General features: G+C 46.2%; 1 protein-coding gene across 1 annotated transcript in view; it reads right to left on the reverse strand.

Annotated features, from left to right (window-relative positions):
- The window catches only part of LOC311363346 (voltage-dependent calcium channel subunit alpha-2/delta-1-like), a 57351-nt gene extending 40050 nt beyond the window's left edge, over nt 1-17301 (reverse strand). Inside the window, 3 exon segments of the mRNA XM_084483295.1 lie at nt 570-686; nt 2922-3003; nt 16866-17301. Of these exon segments, the coding sequence (XP_084339421.1) occupies nt 570-686; nt 2922-3003; nt 16866-16969 (303 nt within the window). The 5' untranslated portion in view covers nt 16970-17301.
- Nucleotides 17302-19165: the final 1864 nt, after the last annotated feature.

Consider the following 19165-nt stretch of genomic DNA (forward strand, 5'->3'; position numbering starts at 1 on the left):
GTTGATGCCTTCGCAGATTCCCCATCCTGGAAAATCTCAATACAAGGCAATGGAAAACAGACCGCCCACGGGCCTTCTGTCGCTGACAATGGAGGCTGAACGAGATCAGCTTTCAATGATCCTGCACTGTAGTTAATACAAAACGCTTCACCTCACAATGGAGGCTGAGCGAGATGAGCTTGCCATGATCCTAGCCTGAAGTTAACCACACAAAACCCTTCACCATACCTAGAACATAAAGACATTTATAACGCTAACCTTAAACAAAACTAGCTGAAATCCGTGACATAAAATAGCAACAGCTTACGGTTGTGTTTTAAATACAAAGAAAATGTGGTTCTTTGGCAAAATCATAAGGCTGAATCACAAAAGATTATCCAACCTCTTTCCTTATAAAAAAGGTCCAAGGTGAAAATATACAGAAATGTAGATTTGTTGGCTCCAATCATAGATTCAAAAACAACCTTTGATCGCACGGCTTACAGCGAAGACAGATTTAAGCCAGACACATAAAACACCAACATGAAAAGCACTGCTCAGCCCTTTGAGCGACTCTACTAGGGATCTACCTTGAGTGCCCGGGAGCGGTTAACCAGCAGCCTCTCGATGTTCTCCGCTGCCTTGGCCACCAGTTGGACGGGGTTGTTGGACTCCACCTTGAAGCGGTCTCTGTGGTTGTGGTAACTCTGGAATCAGGGACAGAAACACACAGGTCAGAGGTCAGCCTGACAGGACTTTGTCGCAGTACACCATTGTGAGTAGGGATCGACTGATATGGATTTTTTAGGGCCGATACAATACAGATTTTTCTTCATCAGCCTTAGCCGATGGCCGATACGCCGATACCGATTTTCTTGAGCCGATATTTGGAGCCGATACTGCTTTTGCTCCCTCAATTTACATCATAAAAATGACACAATGATGATAACAAATGTTACAAGTCTCAATTTAAAAAAGGAACATTTATTGAACTGTCTGTAAACCATGCCAAAATAAAAAATCGTCCGATACCGGCTGATATATGGGTCGATCACTACGTGTGAGGCTTCAAATGACCCCAAACCTGCTCATAAATGACACGCTGTATAAAAGATACATGTACGTGATGTATAAGCCGCTGAAAAATATAAACTTACGAAATAGTAAATAGAAAAAATTACATGCAAAACATGTGCAGGCTAATCAAGCGGTTTTGGCGGTGGACAGAATGCATCCATTACTGGGAGCAATGGCTTCATGGGGAAACCATCAGAAAGCTCCACCCTGCGTGTGCCTGCTGTGGAGATCTCCGGGTCAGCTTACATAAGCTGGACCACTAACTGTTGTGTTTACTCTTCTCTACGATACGCCGCGGCCATAAGAAACACAAAAAGCCAATTATTTGGCGGCCCGAGGGCTTGGCGGGGCTGTCCGAGCTGTCAGCATTGGAGCGCAGAGCACTCATGTGCACGTGCTCAGGCGCATGCTCACAAGATCCGGGGTTGAGACGCCACGTTTGGTTGGAGAGCAATATTCAAAGCATGTTGCGTGGTTATCCGGAGGAGCCCCTATGACCTTAAGCAGTGCGTCCAGTGAGCCCAGGCTCGGGGGTGTCGTCACGCACATGTGCAGTTTTAAGGAAACCGTTCTGAGCAGAAAGAGGCCAAGTCGCGGCTGCACTGTGCACAAGGTTTTCTGTGCCGTTGCACATACTGTACATCTGCAGGTTGCGATCACTTGGTGTTATCGGCTAAAGCTATAGTAAAGACGACAAGACAATAGCACGTAATGCATCTAATCATCATAGGCACTTAAATCTGTAGATTTAATCTGGTAAATCTGGGTGAAAATGGTAGCATGGAAATGCAATATGCTGTCAATGGATCATTCTTGTCCAAACGCTTACATTTGTATTTGGGCGTTTGAAAGTAATATGCTGTAATAAGCTGCATCGAGAGTTATAAATACTATATAAACTGATCAACTGAAAACTGATACATTTACTAGCTGATCCTTGCATGTGGAGATCACATAAAAAGCGATACACGCTTCAAACCACTGTGCCCATGACGGTATTTTTAGGCGCGTCAAATCAAAATGAGAGATGCGTTTCCTAATGTCGTGTAATGACCTCCCTGTGTTGGCTGAGTGCCCGCGTGTCTTGTGAGAAGACATGGAAGAAGAGAACCAGGAACACATCACTCAGAACCAATGTATGTCGGGAACGTGTCATATTGCACCGCAGGGGTCCACCTCTGTTTGTGTCCGTGTGTGTGAGCGTCAGTGTGTGCCTGAGCATCAGTCAGCATGTCACTCAGCGCGTGCGTGTGTATGTATGTATGTGTGTGTGTGTGTGTGTCTTGGTGTCAGTCAGTCAGCGTGTGTGTGAGAGTAAGTCTGTGTGTGTGTGTGTGTGTGTGTGTGTGTGTGTGTGTGTGTGTGTGTATTTGTGTGTGTGTGTGTGTGGGCGTGTGTGTACAGTTTGACACTAATGTGTATAGGTTGTAATAGGAAAATGCTTCATGCTTCAACGCGAGAGGCTGCTGTACTCCAGATACACCGACTGGGCAAAGGCAGTGAGTATTCAACCGGATTATGTGAAGATGCATACAGGTCATCTACACATATATATATATATATATATATATATATATCTACACACATATATATATATATCTACACATATATATATATATATATATATATATATATATATATATATATATATATATATATATATATATAAAAAATAGACTAAATTGCATTGAAATATCCAAGCGTTTGGGTGTGTACACGTACAAGTGAGTGAGTGAGTGAGTGAGAGAGAGAGAACAAGAGACAGTCAGAGAGACCAGTGCAAGACCAGAGAGAGAGAGGACGACAGAGATATATATATAGAGAGAGACCGATACAGCGATGGAGGGAGAGATGATTATATTTACCTGTATTAGGCTGTCCATGCCGCTGGCTGTGTCTGTTAATGAAATCAGGTCCTTCTGCATCTGGTCCACCCATTCTTTGATCCTGAGAAGAACAAACACACACATAATTGGATTAGCCAAACAACCAAAATACTAATCTATATGCATAGCAATATAAATCACAACCTCAAAAGCATTACATAAATCTATTTTTAATCATATTTCAATTAAGTAAATCACTTTACCAAAGTATACTTTTGAACACAGCATTTGTTATCTGCGGTGGGTGATTTTAGTGCGTTTTTGTGCGAGTGTTCGTTTGTGTGTGTGCGTGTGTGCGCTAACGATTTCAACAACGTGCAATAATTAAAATGCTAAACTACTCTACAGTTCATGTAAACTATATCCTTTAACCGTCCTCTTAAAACAACAAAACCCCAGAGCATCGCCTGCCTACACCCTCCTATACTCTCAACACATACATCACCCAGAGTCAAGCCGAGCAACAGAGGCCCATAAAATATACATGACAAGTTCCATAAAGAAAATGAACTTCCCAGCCCCCCCCCCCCCCGCCTCCCACGGAGGGATTTCACCGCCTCACGCCTCAGGACTGCCGCAGGGCCCTTTGGCAAACGAACCGCCTGTCCATGTCCATGTTGTCTTATTTAGAAAAAGTGGGTGTAATGTGAGGAAGGGGGACCAGGAATGGGCGACGGAACAGGCGCGCAGGTGTGTATATTTAGCCTTCTTTAAAAGGGGGCTGATGCCTGGTGGCAGAAAGCGGATATAGCAGTGCCTGTGCGACGTCAGCACATATCTGCCCAAACCACTTGCTCCCGTTAACCGGCGTACGAAGGAAAAAACGCACTCTTATAAATCACATACGAGCACACGCGGAAAGCTGAAGACACTGGGGTAACTAGGCTAACGTCAGAGCCGTTCAGCAGTCAACACATTCTGAGCCCGTATGCTAATGCTAACTAATGCCTGAAGCTAACGCCTGAAGCCGGCTGGGTCAAGTTGAGGTTAAGTGCATGTGTGTGTGTGTGTGTGTGTGTGTGTGTAAGTGTGTGTGCGTGCGTGCGTGCGTGCGCACGCGCGTGCGTGTGTGTGTGTCGAGTTCACTGCTTGTCATTAGGTCAAAACGAGTCCATTGGTCCTTAAGGGTGGCGAGTTACAGCAACAGGTGTTCAATGAGAGAGGAGTGTGAGTATGTGTGTGTGTGCGTGCATGCGTGCGTGCATGCGTGCGTGCATGCGTGCATGAGTGCATGTGTGTGTGTGTGTGTGTGTGCGTGTGTGTTAAGTGAAATAGGACGGGGATGTTTCTGCATGCCGTTGGTGTGTAAAATAGGGCTGACAGTTCCATGACACACATGGTTTTTATTTATACAGCTTCACTGATAGTCAATTCCTCCCTACACATGGGTAAAATATCACCTTGTTTCTGTTCTTTAATGAAAAACCTAACGTGGGTCACTTTATCACACGCCGTGATGCTAATGACATCACATAAACGGTGCACGTGTTTTACATAATTGTGTCCCTCGTTTATTACCCAACCCTGATTGATGGTCTGTCAGTGGGGAAGAGATGGGAGGAGCAGGGACAGGCAACAAAGAACTGGACTGAACTGTGTGGAAGACCTGTACACTGAATGCCCTGCGATAGCTTGAACCAAGAGTCATTCTGACTATTACAACACAGTGGTCTTGAAAAACAATTAGACTGGGGGACAAACACATACATTAACACACACACACACACACACACACACACACACACACACACACCAGGAGAGTTTCAACAAAATGACGGGGCGGGGGGGTGGGAAAGAAAATAAACAATCAAAACATCTTTGTGAGAGAATGGAAACTTGGAGCGAGGAGGTGGAAAAATGAGATAGCATCATTACGCCGCGTCCCGTCCTAACACTGCTCCCTCCCTCACTCCCTCACCCCCTCCTCTCTCTGTCTCTCTCTCTCCTGTGCTCTGTGTCTCTCTCTCACTCCCTCCACCTCTCTCTCCCCCCACCCCCCACCCCAACTGCTTAATTCTCTCTCCCTTGCTCCGGCTCTCTCTCCCTCATTCGCTCACTAACTAGCAGGGCTAAACTAGAAGGAAGGAAAGAGGGAAGGAAGCAGGGAGTAGTCAAGCCCCCTAAAGGGCTGAGCTTCTGGACTGCAGCAGCCTTCCACCAACAAGCTGGGAATGAGTGGAGTCCAAGTGAAACCGAGCCTGGTGGAAACATAACTGTTTCATTTCTACTATTTAGCTTGTATCCAAAGTGACTGAGTGAATTTGGTGAGGTTGGCCCTCGTGCTCAAAGATGAAATGTGGACAGACAGCAGTAATAAGGGTTCAAACCCCAAACCTTTAAAACATCCAAAAACTAGACTGTCCTAGCCTCCTGCTCTACCATTCGTTCTTCTATATTTCACTATCAGTACCATTCATTTATATCAACTCAATGTTGTGTTGTTTTGTTTGGGAAGTTCAGCAGCTCAGATTCTTCTACACCATTGGTGAAAGATAGGTTGACCCACTGACTAAAACGTTCAGAGGTCCGAACAACACCTAATCAACTAAAAGAGTAGATGAGTTTTTAGGGGATATAGAACACAATATTAAAGAAACAGGTCATCAAACATCAGAGCCTCTAAACATATCCCTACTTGGCCGCTAAGTAGTGTGATCACAGTGGTTGCTGCTCTGGACGTATGAGTCATTCAGATCATATGAGATCATATAAATAGAGGCTCTTGCTTGGATGACTATATGGACGTGTGGTCCACTCTCTATTCCCAGACTACACTGTACATCGGGCACATGGGACTCCTTAATCCATGAGCATTCCCGTTTGGTCTCCGGCACTGGGCAGAAGATGGTGGGCTAGCCACCCCCATCCATCTCCAAATGCCCCCCAGGACAGCTGTCACGTGTGCGTGTGTATGGGTGTGACCTGAGGTTGAGGAGGTCAAAGGTCACCAGGACAGGTGTCGCTCATATGCTCAAACTCTTAAGGTAATAAAGTGACTGAGAACATTGTGTGTGTGTGTGTGTGTGTGTGTGTGTGTGTGTGTGTGTGTGTATAGGGGTCAACATAGGTTTTCCCAGGTCAGAGGTCACTAGGAGAGGCGTAACTCCTTTGAAAAACCTCTTAAGGTAATTACCGAAATATGACCCCAGTCTGACATTACATATGAATATGTAATGTGCGTAGTGTAGTGTGTTTGTGTACGTCTGTAATATATATGTGTGTGTGTGTGTGTGTGTGTGTGTGTGTGTGTGTGTGTGTGAGTGTGTGTGTGTCTTTCGGCTGTGTAATACAAAGGTATGAGCCATCATTTAGAGTGGCGGACCATATGACACAGCATTGCTTCACCAGGTGCATTATGGGCCGATTACGGCGGTGTGTAAAACTAAGCACATCCACAAACTGAACAAGTCTCACATTAAGAGCTGTGCAAAGAGACAGGCCTGGACACAAGCCCTGACACTTTCCACTGGTTTCAACGCTTCAAATGATAAATATAACTCTACTATATCTGGTGTGATTATCCAGACCTTTCAAAAAAGAAGATTTTGCTAGCGATACGTTGTTTAAAGGTCCCATGGCATGCTAGTGGGCCCCTAATACAGTACTTGAAGATGTTCAAGAAATTCAGCCTTGGTGCAGAGTTACAGCCACTACAAGCCAGTCCCACAATGAGCTCTCCACAAACGTGCCGTTTTTAGAGGCGGGTCAAGGTGGAGGGTGGGGGTGTGGCCCTGAGCAGCTTGTGGCCATGGTACCATGCGCTAGTGTTTACAGTGGAACACTGAACACTCCGGGTGCTCCGGCGGGAGTCCTGGAGGTCTATATCTAAAGATTATCATATTATATTTAGATATCTATATAATATAATATATATTATCATGGTCAAAAGCTGTTTGCACCTCCAGATGATATTATGAATCTCAAACGACTGCGTCGGGTTCTCAGACGCCTCTGGTTCTTCCACTTCCACGTCAATATTAAGTACAGATTGAACCGCGAAATGGAGGAGAAAGGGATTGTTGCCCGCGATTGTTACCCGGGGTTGTCTGCGTCGGGTTGGTTGAGAAGGAATTGGGAACCGCGACATGGAGGAGAAAAGGATTGTTGCCCAGGATTGTCCGTTGGAGCCCCGCTGCCCGCTGAACGCTGGCCGCCCCAGGGGCCAGCGTTACAGTGTGTGTTTTAGCTCATTGTCTCATTGGCGGACCAAATTCGCTGAGCGGGCCAAGCAGAGAAAGGGGAGGTAACATGGCCCCATATGACGTCATATGGGCCGGAAGCCAAATCAAAGCATTTCAGCTATCCTTTTTTCAAAGACGGAGCAAGATAGCTACTTCTCGGTTTACACCTAACGCAATTTTTAGCTACTGGGGGACCATAGGGAGGCTAGGGGAACGCAACTTAATGTTAATCTTAATTGTTTGTCATTTTCAGGCATTGTCCGTCTTCCGTCCAGAGCCCAGCCATCCAGCAACAGAGTCCTAACCAGACCCAACGCTCTTCATATCAGCTCTATATCCACTGCTAATAACACTCATGTGAGCAGCTGTGTCTGCTCCTCTAATGAGCCACATCTAGATCTGGACGCTCTCCATGAATATGTTTAGATTTGACATGACCTATTTGTGCCTCAGCCAACCAACTAGACAGGTGGGGGACTCAACAGACCAGAATATCAATGATGTTTGACTAAACCAATGAGAAAAACTATAGTGTTTGATTAAAAACAGACTGGTAGCAGACACTGAGAGGGCTGTATGGTCCCTGCAGGCAGACCAACCGATACGGATCAAATCCCAAAATAAATAAATAATAAATACATGTGTAAATCCGAAATGAGACCACCGCTGTCTATATTAATCTGTAAGATCAGCCATTACTCCCTCCCACCACCAGGCCAAGGTAAAGTGTGAGTATGAAGGGAGATTTCCTTTGCTCTTATCCTCGTTACTGGATGTACCCTTTATAACCGAGGGGTAATTCATGGGTTAATGCTAAGAAGTTCTCTTTGTGTATGTGTCAGAGAGCCATTGTTGTCAGTGGCGGACTCAGGGGGGGGGGGGGGGGCAGGGGGCAATCACCCCCCCTTGTGCCTCCATGGTTGAAAAAGTGCGCTAAAGTGCCCTCAAGAGCCTCTAAGGTGCCCCTTCACACAACAAATTATGATGATGTGCCCGCTAGAACAAGAAAATTCGATAACGTGCCTTAATGAGTGCCCTTCTAGAGATTAAAGTCAGAATTCTGACTTTGAAGTCTATGGAATTATGAGAATATAGTCAGAACTCTGACTTTGTTTTCAGAATTCTGAGAATAAGATCAGAACTCAATTTTTTTTCTTATGTGTGGCCCTAATCCTCTTCCGTATAATCTTATTGAGGATGAGGACTATTTCATCATACATGATGCATCATAGCTTTTTGCACGCTGGTGGTGCCCCATGTTGTGCAGAATGTGCCCTTTTTATTTTTTCGCCCCTGCCCTTCAAACAGTCTGAGTCCACCACTGATTGTTGTCAATGTATGGTTACTCCAACTAATAGGCCCTCAGCTATTGGGAAATGTTTTGATTAGATGTGAGGCGATGGTATAAAACAGGCCTGAATAGTCAAATTGACACAGTGGGGAATCTGCCCTTCATTGCCGAATAATATTAGCATGATATTATTGTCGCAGTGATTGTTCATTTTGCTGTAATTCTATCATTTTTGAAAGCATTGGACAGAGTAGCGTAATCCACTTTCCCATCTCTGAAAAAGACAGGAAAATACCTGGGCCTCACGTCGACGGACAGAAATAGACAGAAAGCTCCGGAATATTGATCCAAGCACATTTCAGCCGTGACACAACGAGTGGAACCACCAGAACGGTCTGCTCTGCCTGCTAGCTTACGAGTGTGCCGCGGTCGCTAGCACTCAGGATCAGACTGGACCAAGTGCTCCATAACAAACTCTCTGCTTTACACTTGAACGCACTTTATCCTACATCCCCTATGCTCTGACACTCTGAAGTCAGCCCCGGTGCCCACGTTCAGCCTCTTTATACCGCTAAAGCTGCCAGGGGAGGGAGCGTAGCAGGGAGTTAGCATCGCAGGGAGACAGCCGACAGAGCAGCTCCTGTGAGCGTCTCCTTATTGGTTAAATACCATGAAGAAACTTCTGGAAGACACTTGGTTTCTCCCCGCTTCACTAATAGCTGTAATTGAAGGCTTGTGATGTCTTAGGAGAAAGAGAGATGGAGGCGTGGCCGGAGGGGAGGGTGGGAGGCGCAGAGACAAAGAGGGAGAGAGAGAGGGAGAGAGATAAGGGAGGAAAGAAGAGGAGGGAGGGACAGGCAGAGGAAGAGAGATGGAGAGACACAGGAAGAGAGGGAGGGCGGGATGGGTGGCTGCGGCGCTATTAAAAGGCGACAGACGAGACGTGGAGGTTTGGTGCCTCAGACGTTGCCCCACTTGAGGATAGCAGGAGGATCCAGGAGAGACGTGGAGGTCAGCCCCTCTCCGTCCCTCCTCTGGCCTTTTATCTACATGCCTAATGTCGTTATTCTTCATCTGTCCTTTATCTTTTAATTTGCCCTCTTTTTAAACTGACATTTATCTACTGTTTTGGCGGTGGTTTTGGTGTAACAGCTTTAATCTTAACGTCTCAATGTCAGCAACCTATTGTTAGAATTCATGTCGATTTGGACTCCCCTTTCTTTCCGTCTAGCAAATAAAACATTAGGAATGATTACGGAGAGACAAATATATGCAAAAAAAACAACACCTCTCCGTTCCTGCTAATTCTCCATCCTCCATCGTTGGTCGTGCACTTTGGTGGATAAAGTGGCCATATCCTGCCCTGGTTGAGCTCAACTACGCCATAATTGCGGGCTTTCCAGGCGGCTGATGTCTGTCTCATTATCCTCCACAGCGAGGACGATTGTGGACGATTCTTCCTGTGGAATAATTTTCGCTCTCAGCCGAGTATTTTCACACTGCCTCTGGTTGGCTCTGAAGAGCCTCATTATTGTGAGAGTCTCAGAGAGGGTATTTTGCCACTCACACACACTACATTGAGCGCTTATTCCGCCATGTTCATCACGCATTGGAACTTGTTTGAAATCGCTGACTCACTGTGGCACAGTACAGCGTTATCAAGTCATGGTAACTGTGGTAGTTTGATGCTCTAGCAGCCAGAAGCAGCTGTAGGTTGTGGTAGGGTCTGTCTTATCAGTATCATCTGGGAATGCCTCAATATTGAGTCAGCACAGCCCTCCATCACTGTAAAAAGAAGTGATGATGAGGTGAGCCACCGGTGTAAGCAGATCTGATCTACAAATCTTTATTATTTCCTTCAACAAACAAACCATTGAATGTCCACCGAACAAAGCAACAGAAACCTTCAAAATATACACAAACATGTAGTACAGATGACAGCGTGTATATCATTGCTTAAATCGATTTAAACCCTGTTTACGGAATGTTAATTTTGTATGCGATGATCTGCCTTTCAGACTGGCTGGAAGACAAGTCCAAGTGACCGACTGGTCATTCAATTGCCGGCCTATTTCATGTACAGTTTATGAACATCCAGAATATGCATCGGAGTAATGAAAGTGGTCAGAGTCAGAGTAGAGGTGCATTGCTGGAGGTGAAAGGTATTGTGGATGTTGTTGTTCATAAACCGCACATGAATTAGGCCGGCACTTGTCATGAATTAGGCTTGGACTTGTCTTCCAGCCAATAGGAATTAAACATCTATAGGGCTCTCTTTTCACCTCCAGCAATGCACCTCTACGGCCGACTCTGACCACTTTCAGTACTCCGATGCAACGCTACTCCACTCCCCCTGAGCCTGATTCCAACACTGTTCACATGGTTGTGAACGTCCCTGGCCAAGAGAGGCATCTGGGCCACACTGTCTGCCTCAAATGGTCAACACACAATGATAGCCGGCCGACAGACAGGAGATCAGCGCTTTGAATCCATAAAACACGCACATAGCTCCGGACGTAAAGAAAGCTGTGTGTTTTAGAACGTTAAACAGAACTGTAATCTGTCCGCTACGCTAGGGTAGCGGCGACGCTAACGCTCAACTCCACAGGGAAACATTGGCCCACAGCAGAGCTCATCATGTTGTTGTGTTGAATGCTTTGAGCTGAGAGTTTGACCTTGTACACAGTGGACTGTATCACTACATCCTGACAGGACTAACAGCCACTCGGTCGCATCGCCTGTCTGCCGTCGCAGGTGCCTGCACGTATTTATCCAGGGGGGATATAATTGGCGTGGCAGCTGCATGTGTGAAGGGACTTCGGCAATCACACTCTAGCAAAACAATGCGGTTGTGCGCGTGCGTGTGTGTGTGCATCATCGCCCACTTCTAAATGACAACACAAACAAACAGCAATTAGTGTGGATACTCCGTAAAGCAAACTTCTGAGTGGCTCTGGTGAGTGGAACTTGTGGTTCTGACATCTCGCTCTGCAGTCTGTGGCTGCTTCTGACCCTCTTCTCTTCTCCAGTAAAGGCTCATCTCTCTCCGCCAGTGAGCAACATGTCACCATCTAAGATGCAATGCAAGGGAGTCCTTCTCTGTGGATACGTGGAAGCTATTGTGTGTATCATTCAAATATGTTTTTCTAGTATGAATACGTTTTATATGAACTGTGCAGACCCAAGTGATACCCCTCGACTTGAGGCAGCAAAACACAACAGGTGCGCATATTCACGCAATCAGCGGGGTGGGAAAGGACGAGGTGGTGTTACTGGTGAGTGGGTGGTGTGGTTACAGAGCCCCTCCCCCCCTCCTCTCCTTCAGCTCCGGTAGCAGTTATTTTTGCCATGTGTTTAAACCATAGCTGTTATATATTAATTGAATTTGAACATTTACTCTGATTAGTTTTTCGCACAGATCCAACGATTAAAAAAAAGTGTTTGTGATGTGCAATGTGATGTGATATAGCGGTGTGTCCCTGTCGTATTAATGCACAGGCTGGACTCAGTGTTACCACACACACACACATACACCACGATTTCAACAGTTGATTAGTGTGGTATAAATAGATAAACCAACCCTGAGGCCAAAATAACCAATTAACGCCAATCTTGACACACAAGCAGCCACAGAACTCACCATGTCATGTCAATCCCATGACGGTAAGTGAAATACAATGTGGAGCTGAGAGAGGAGGCCAAGAGAAGCCCCCTTAGTATGAGGCTACTCCTCTAGACATAGCTCCAAACAAAGCAATGAAAAGAGAAACAACATTGGTTATTGAAAGAATAAGATGATCTACAATTTCAATTATGTTTGCTTTAATTAACTGTTCAAAAAGCTGTCTATCAAATATAAACAGTTAAATAAAACTACAATTCAAGCACAGTAAGTGAGTCAATCCATCATAAAAACATCCCTTTTGCAGCTTAGAGAGCCAATGGGAGTGCTCTATCGATTGTGTGCCAATGCGCTGCTGCCAAGCTTCTGATGGGGACGTCAGCCTGGTGGAGGTGGGAGGAGATGCTCTTACTTCAAGCACACAACTGCAAGATCCATTGTTGTGTTGAGGTTGGAGTGTGCGGCGGTGAGGAGAGTGACTCCTTGTGCTTCATGTGTTCCTCGTTAATTGAAAGTGAATGGGAGTAACAATTGAATGATGCAAATATTTTATACGTTCAGCCGGATTAATGTTAACGTTCCGCCAAATTAAGAGTGCACTCTTTGTTTCTATACGATTCTAGAATCTAATGAGAACGTACAGATGTGCTTCCTGTACTGGAAAGGGAACACACACACACACACACACCAAACAGCTGTTAGCCATTCCCAACGTTACCCAGGCAACGGTGCAATGGAAAATTCCAGGGGAAGTTTTGTGTGTGCTACAACGTTGTGGCGAGCTAGTGGAGTGCCCCGGGACGCAAACCTACTCCCCCATTCCCTCCCTCCCACCCCCGACACAGCAGAGGGAATACCAAATTCCCTTAAGGAACGTAGGAAACGACATTTAAACATTTGGCAGCCGGGCATCAACTAACCTCAAAGCTTTAGCGGATCTGATTGATGAACGAGATTTAACTGGAAGGCGGAGCCTAACCCAAGTAAACGTCCGAGGTAAACTGACCGGTTGTATGACTAGCCTCTACTTGTACCCTAGGCCGGGGCTGTGAGGGGACTTCTAAAACCACCCCCCCGCACCACCCCTCCACCCCAGCCGGCCTAAAAATAGCCAGGTCAGAGAGGGGGAAAGGGGGAAGGGGACGGAGGCAAGGAAAGAGGAAATAGACAGGAGGAAGTAAAGGGCTGATTATGGTTCCACGTCAACACAACACAAGGGGGTTATGGACCCCTTTCGTCCTTGCAGACTCTCCTTGCGTCCACCGCAAGGGCCTGACATGCGGCTCCCAAAAATTGTAACCTTCCGTCGAGGCGACGCAGCAGCAAGGGCTGTGATTGGTCTGCTCACTCAAACCCGACTCAGAACCAAAACAGGTTCACGACGCCGTCGAAGCATCTGCAGGGTCGTTGCGTTGAGTCAAAGTGGAACCATAATCAGCCCTTTAGGGAGCGTAAGAAAAAGATAGCTTGGATGAATTGTGGTAGAAGGGGAGGAGAAGATAGGGAGCAGGTGATGGAATGGGGGGAGAGATGGGGTGAGAGAAGTACCAACAAAAAGGGAGCAAAATGTGAGAAACCAAAAAGTGAGAGATTGGGCTTGAGAAGTTAGCCAGCGGTACAGACCTCGCACCTTCACGCTCTGTGTGAAACAGAGCCGGGACCTCGGCTGATTGACTCAGACAGCCAGAGCACACACACCCCGGCTCCGCTGGAAGGCAGCCACAGGGAGAACCTTTGGAGTGTATACACTGTTGTGCGTATTAGCATTTCAATTAATCTGAGACTGATTCCTTCCAGGTTTATCCGAGGCTGCGTTCCACTCCATGATCAAACCCTCCCTCCCTAGCCCGATCTAATCAAACTTTACTCTGACTCTCACAAGACTGATATGAAAATGTTCCAGTGATTTATGACGGAAATAGAAATTACAATTAAAATGTGATCCCTCCCAGGCTTTAATAATAAAATGTACCTTTTTTTTTTTTAATAAGTGACTATTGGCTGACTGGGGTCCTAATGTTATCATTAATATCCGTAGTTTGAATAGAAGCCTATAAAAGCCCTCTGTCTAATGAGTTGAGATATGATTAGAACTGCACAATGTATTGCAGCTTTGACATTGCGATATATATAGCTGTAATTCTACTGCAAATAGTGCCTTTGCAGTTGCAATTTCCCTCTTTCCCTTCAGAAGTACCTTTCTCAACACCTCCTTTGCCATCTTATGTTAGACAACATACATTATTCTCCAGTTGTTTTCCACCCCTGTCTAGAGCCCTTCTGTTTGTCAAATATGAAGCGAAAAGAAAATGTCACACGCTGTTGGCCCAAACCTCCTCTGCCCTCAGACTTCAGATATTAAACAAAAGTCTGATTTGTGAGACTTGGGTTAACCCAAACCCACCAACGATAACCCTAACCCAGAATCAAACCCTCACACTTTCCCTTATCCTCACCCCTGTGCTAATGCTATATGCTTTTTCTGCATTCACAGATATTAATTAATATCCCCTTATTGCAAAGAGTAACCTGTTCGTCCATATCTCTCCCATGACACCCCAGTGTCCTGCAGCTGGGAGGATCTCCTCACATCAGAGCTCTGATCACGGCAGACACGGCCGCGGGAACACGGAAAAAGCACATCCTTTTAAGCTGGTTGAGCATGAGATGTGGTTAGCCATCATGGGAGGGGCAGAGAGATGACGGGGGCTGGGGGGAGGCTTTGGCAATGGAAGCAAGACTGACATTAGAAACAGTGTTGTGTATCTATTAACACATGCGTTATCCTGCATGAGTGGGAATCCAAGCATCTGCATCGGACCACAATACAACAGTGTATTGCACTGTAGGGTGATGTGAGTGGTGGAACAAACTAGGGCCATTACTACTATTTAGTCATTTAGCAGGCGCTTTTTCTAACAGGATTAAGGTTCCCTTTATTTATTGATACATCCTCATCACATGTCAATCTTCTCAACGACTCCGTAGCTCTCCAGCCTCCTCTCTCGGTACACATCAAGGTGCTTCGGAGGGGCAATCGAAGCCGTCACACTTTGCATTTCAGATGTGATGCTGTCAATCATCTGGCAGACCCGAGGAGCAGGCTGAACAGAGAACATAAGAGGCAGTGTGTGTGTGTGTGTGTGTGTGTGTGTGTGTGTGTGTGTACAAACTTGTTTTGTGCAATCTGAATCCTCCTTGAATACGGTGACCCAGTGCATTTTTCAACAAAGTCACAAAAGAGTGAGCGCCTGACTGGTTCAACATGGCCTTGCTTACTGTTCCCCTGGAGGGGAATCAAACCAGGTCATCCTCCCTGTCCCCCTGGCCTCCCTGCTCCCTCTCACTGACTTTCAACTTGCAGAGTCACAAACGAGGCCTGTCATTCAACATCAATCTCAAAACGCACACTGGAACTCAAACGCACTTGATAGGACAAACCATTCACAGGCCGACAAAGTACATGTTGGCACCAACCGTTCTGAGGCTCTAGTGGACAATATGGAGGACATTGACATTACCTCTGACATCTCAGCCATACAGGCTCAGGTCCAATCAACAGCAATGATTATTATCACGTGATGAAGTCTGATCACACCGGCTGCGAGGAATTCAGTGAGTATTGACTTTAGCACACAGTGTGTGTGATGAACCCGAACACAGGATGACAGCAAGGAAGACACAAAGGCCGATGCCAACACGGTTGTAAATCCATCGACCCTTAATGGACATACCAGGCAGCTGCCCCATTTAACCGGACCAAACGGTACAGTCTGACATTTCAAGGAGAACTTGTGTGAGAAAGTGTGTGGGCCTGGGTCACACCTCGGTCACTGATTGACACTTGTGTGTGTTTGTGTGTGAATCAGAATCAGGCGAGAAGGCTCAATCCACTTAGTGGCGGTGGAATATATGGAGGGAGCAGTCTCTCAATCAATCAGTCTGACATCACGCTCCTGGGCTATTAGGCTGAGTGCCATCATCTCTCGCTCTCTCTGGTTCTCTCTCTCTCGCTCTCTCTCTCTCTGGTTCTCGCTCTCTCTCTCTCTCTCTCTCTCTCTATTGGTCTCTCTCAAGACCAAAATGCAACACATTTACTGAAGCCAAATCATCCGTATTGTTTTTTTAATACAATTATTGTAGTAGGCTAATATAGGACACAAAGTCAAAAGAGGGTCACCAATTCATTTGTGGGTCATTGGATACATCGTGGTGTACCTAATTGCAATTGACAACATGACAACTGTATAGCACATGAATGGAAGCTTTGGTTGATATAATTTCAAACATTTGCATGATTAAGTAGGTTATTCAACAAGTAGCCTATTTTGTCTCTTCTCTCCAAGAATAATGTTGTCACGTGCCACAGATGACAACAAATAGCCTACATCCATGAGACTTCTTCTGAAAACGCCATAAATTCGTAGTCTAAAATGCAAGCACCAAAATAAGTCGAATAAAGTATAAAGCATTGAGATCCATATCGCCTCACATGGGACATAGCCCGACTAGATACATTACTAGAGCCCATTTGTCTAATCTTAGGTCGTTTAAATATAGCAATGCTGTAGCCCGGTGCAAGTTACACTTCTTTTAACACGAGGTCGTTCGACTTCAACACGTTTAAAAACACATTTCACACAAAGACACACGACGACGACCGCCTACCAAGACTTGATTTTAATTATTTTGCATATTGGAAAAAGAGCGTTAATTACTTCAATGGAGTAAACAGGACGCCCAGGAACCAGAGCAGCGTGCACGACTGCGTGCGCGACGCGCGTTTACAGCCACAAGTGTCAGAAGCCAACAGGCGGCCGCGCACTCACATGTGTTCTGTCGGGAACTCTCCCACGGAGACGGACCACATCGCCGCCAGGAGTAACAGGCTGACGGAAAAAGTGGAGGTATCCATGGCAATGCGTATTCCCATCCGCCGTGTTCACAAGCAGAATAACCCGAAAAAAAGCGATCCAAAAAAGGAGATAAGAAGAGGAGTAAATCAAGTCCGCGAAAAGAAAGTCTTCACACCGAACGGAGCGCTGTGGCGTTTTAATCAAGCACCGTGAGGAGCGCCATCGGGGCGAGTTTGAAAACAAACCTCGGCGTGTCCGCGTTTCTCTTGTTTAATTCACCAGCGGGCGCATGTCTGGTTTCCCCCCCACCGCTCTGACAGTAGCGTCTCGTTGGAGCCTACAGTAGACACGTAGACGGCGGCGATCGGGCAAGGAGAGAGGAGAGGAGGGCACGTCGCCGATCACCCCAAGCTCACCAGCGCTGTGTGACCTCACGCACGGATCGGTATCCGCCGAGCCCCCCGCCTCCTCCCCACCACCACACCCAAGCCCCCCGCCTCCTCCCACCCACCCACCCACCACACCCAAACCCGTACCCACCCACCCTTTGGTTAAGCACGATAATTGCGCATGCTTCTTTCTCCATTTAAGGCGCTCTTCTCGATAGCTCAAACACCAGACTGTCCAGAGCGTGCATGAGGCGACCACTCTCTCTCTCTTTCTCTCTCACACACACACACACACACACACACACACACACACACACACACACACACACACACACACACACACACACACACACACATCCATCTACACGTGTACACACACGCGCAAACACACACGGCAAATATCAGCTTCCACTGTAACTCGTATAATAAGTGTGTGTGTGTGTGTGTGTGTGTGTGTGTGTGTGTGTAATCCTACACCAATACCAGTGTGCTCATGGCCTCAGACCGCTTATGTCCACAAGGCAGGGGATACAAATTCAAAGTATATTCCAACTGGATTACGTTGGATTTTACAGTCATAATTATCGCATTACCACATCCTTAACAGTAACATTTAATGTTGAATTGGAGGCAGAATGACCTAGTCATAAAAGTAATGCTCATAATCGTATTTATGGCAATGGGTAATGTTTTGATTCCTTTTATTAAGAGTTGAAACTGCCCTGTGCTGTTTTGTTAATATAGTTAAAGAAATATAATTGTATTGGGTCATCCATAAACCAGAATTCAAGGGCTGATGCCATGTAGGCTATATTGTAGAAGGTGTAAACAGATCACACACACACACACACACACACACACACACACACACACACACACACACACACACACACACACACACACACACAGACAGACAGACAGACAGACAGACAGACAGACAGACAGACAGACAGACAGACACTTTCCAATGTCAAATGATTCTTATATAGCAGATCTAAGAAACAACATCGAACAAATAAATATGCCTGAAATCAAACCCGCAAACCAACATCCATATTGGAGCTCATGAATACTGAGCAGTGACCACAAGCCATAGACTTCACTGATAGGCTGGCACTGAGGAAGAGGAGGAGCAGCAAGAGAGAGGCAGAGAGAGAGAGAGAGAGAGAGAGAGGGGTAGCATGTGAGAGGTAGAGAGAGGTAGGAGAAAGAGAGAGAGCGAGAGACTTGTCCGTTTCCAAGTGAGCAAGTTACGTCTAGCCAGTAGGCAACAGGTGTGGCCTCCCTCACCCACACAAACACAAACACACACACACACACACAACCCCACGCACCTGTCCAGGGAATCGCCCGGGAGCCGTCACCTAGCAACCCATCGCTGTCTCCACTCGGCTCCGGTTGTTGTTCTCTACCAGCGGGAACATGTGCTGCCCTGCGTTCAGCTGCAGAGAGGAAGACGAGGACCATACATGCTATTTAAATATTATTAATAATAATAATACACAATAATTCACATTAATGGATTGTCCATTTATTTTAGAAGCACTTTGTCATATTGGTTGAATTCTTTCCACACTCTGACAGCGATCAATAAATAAAATGCCTTGAGCAAGAAAATGAAGATATCCAGTAATAAACCTGTCCCTCGTTTACAGCCAGAATAAAATGACTGGAAGGCCTACCTGTCTGTCTACCTACGTACCCGTCTGTCTACCTACCTACCCGTCTGTCTTACTACCTACCTGTCTGTCTACCTACCTACCTGTGTCTACCTACCTACCTGTCTGTCTACCAACCTATCCGTCTGTCTAACTACCTACCTGTCTGTCCACCTCCCTCCCTATTTGTCTTAGTGCACTCTGCCCGTTCACTCGTTGGCATAAC

The sequence above is a fragment of the Micromesistius poutassou genome (assembly GCF_964030765.1).
Source record: "Micromesistius poutassou genome assembly, chromosome: 18".
NCBI lineage: Eukaryota > Metazoa > Chordata > Actinopteri > Gadiformes > Gadidae > Micromesistius > Micromesistius poutassou.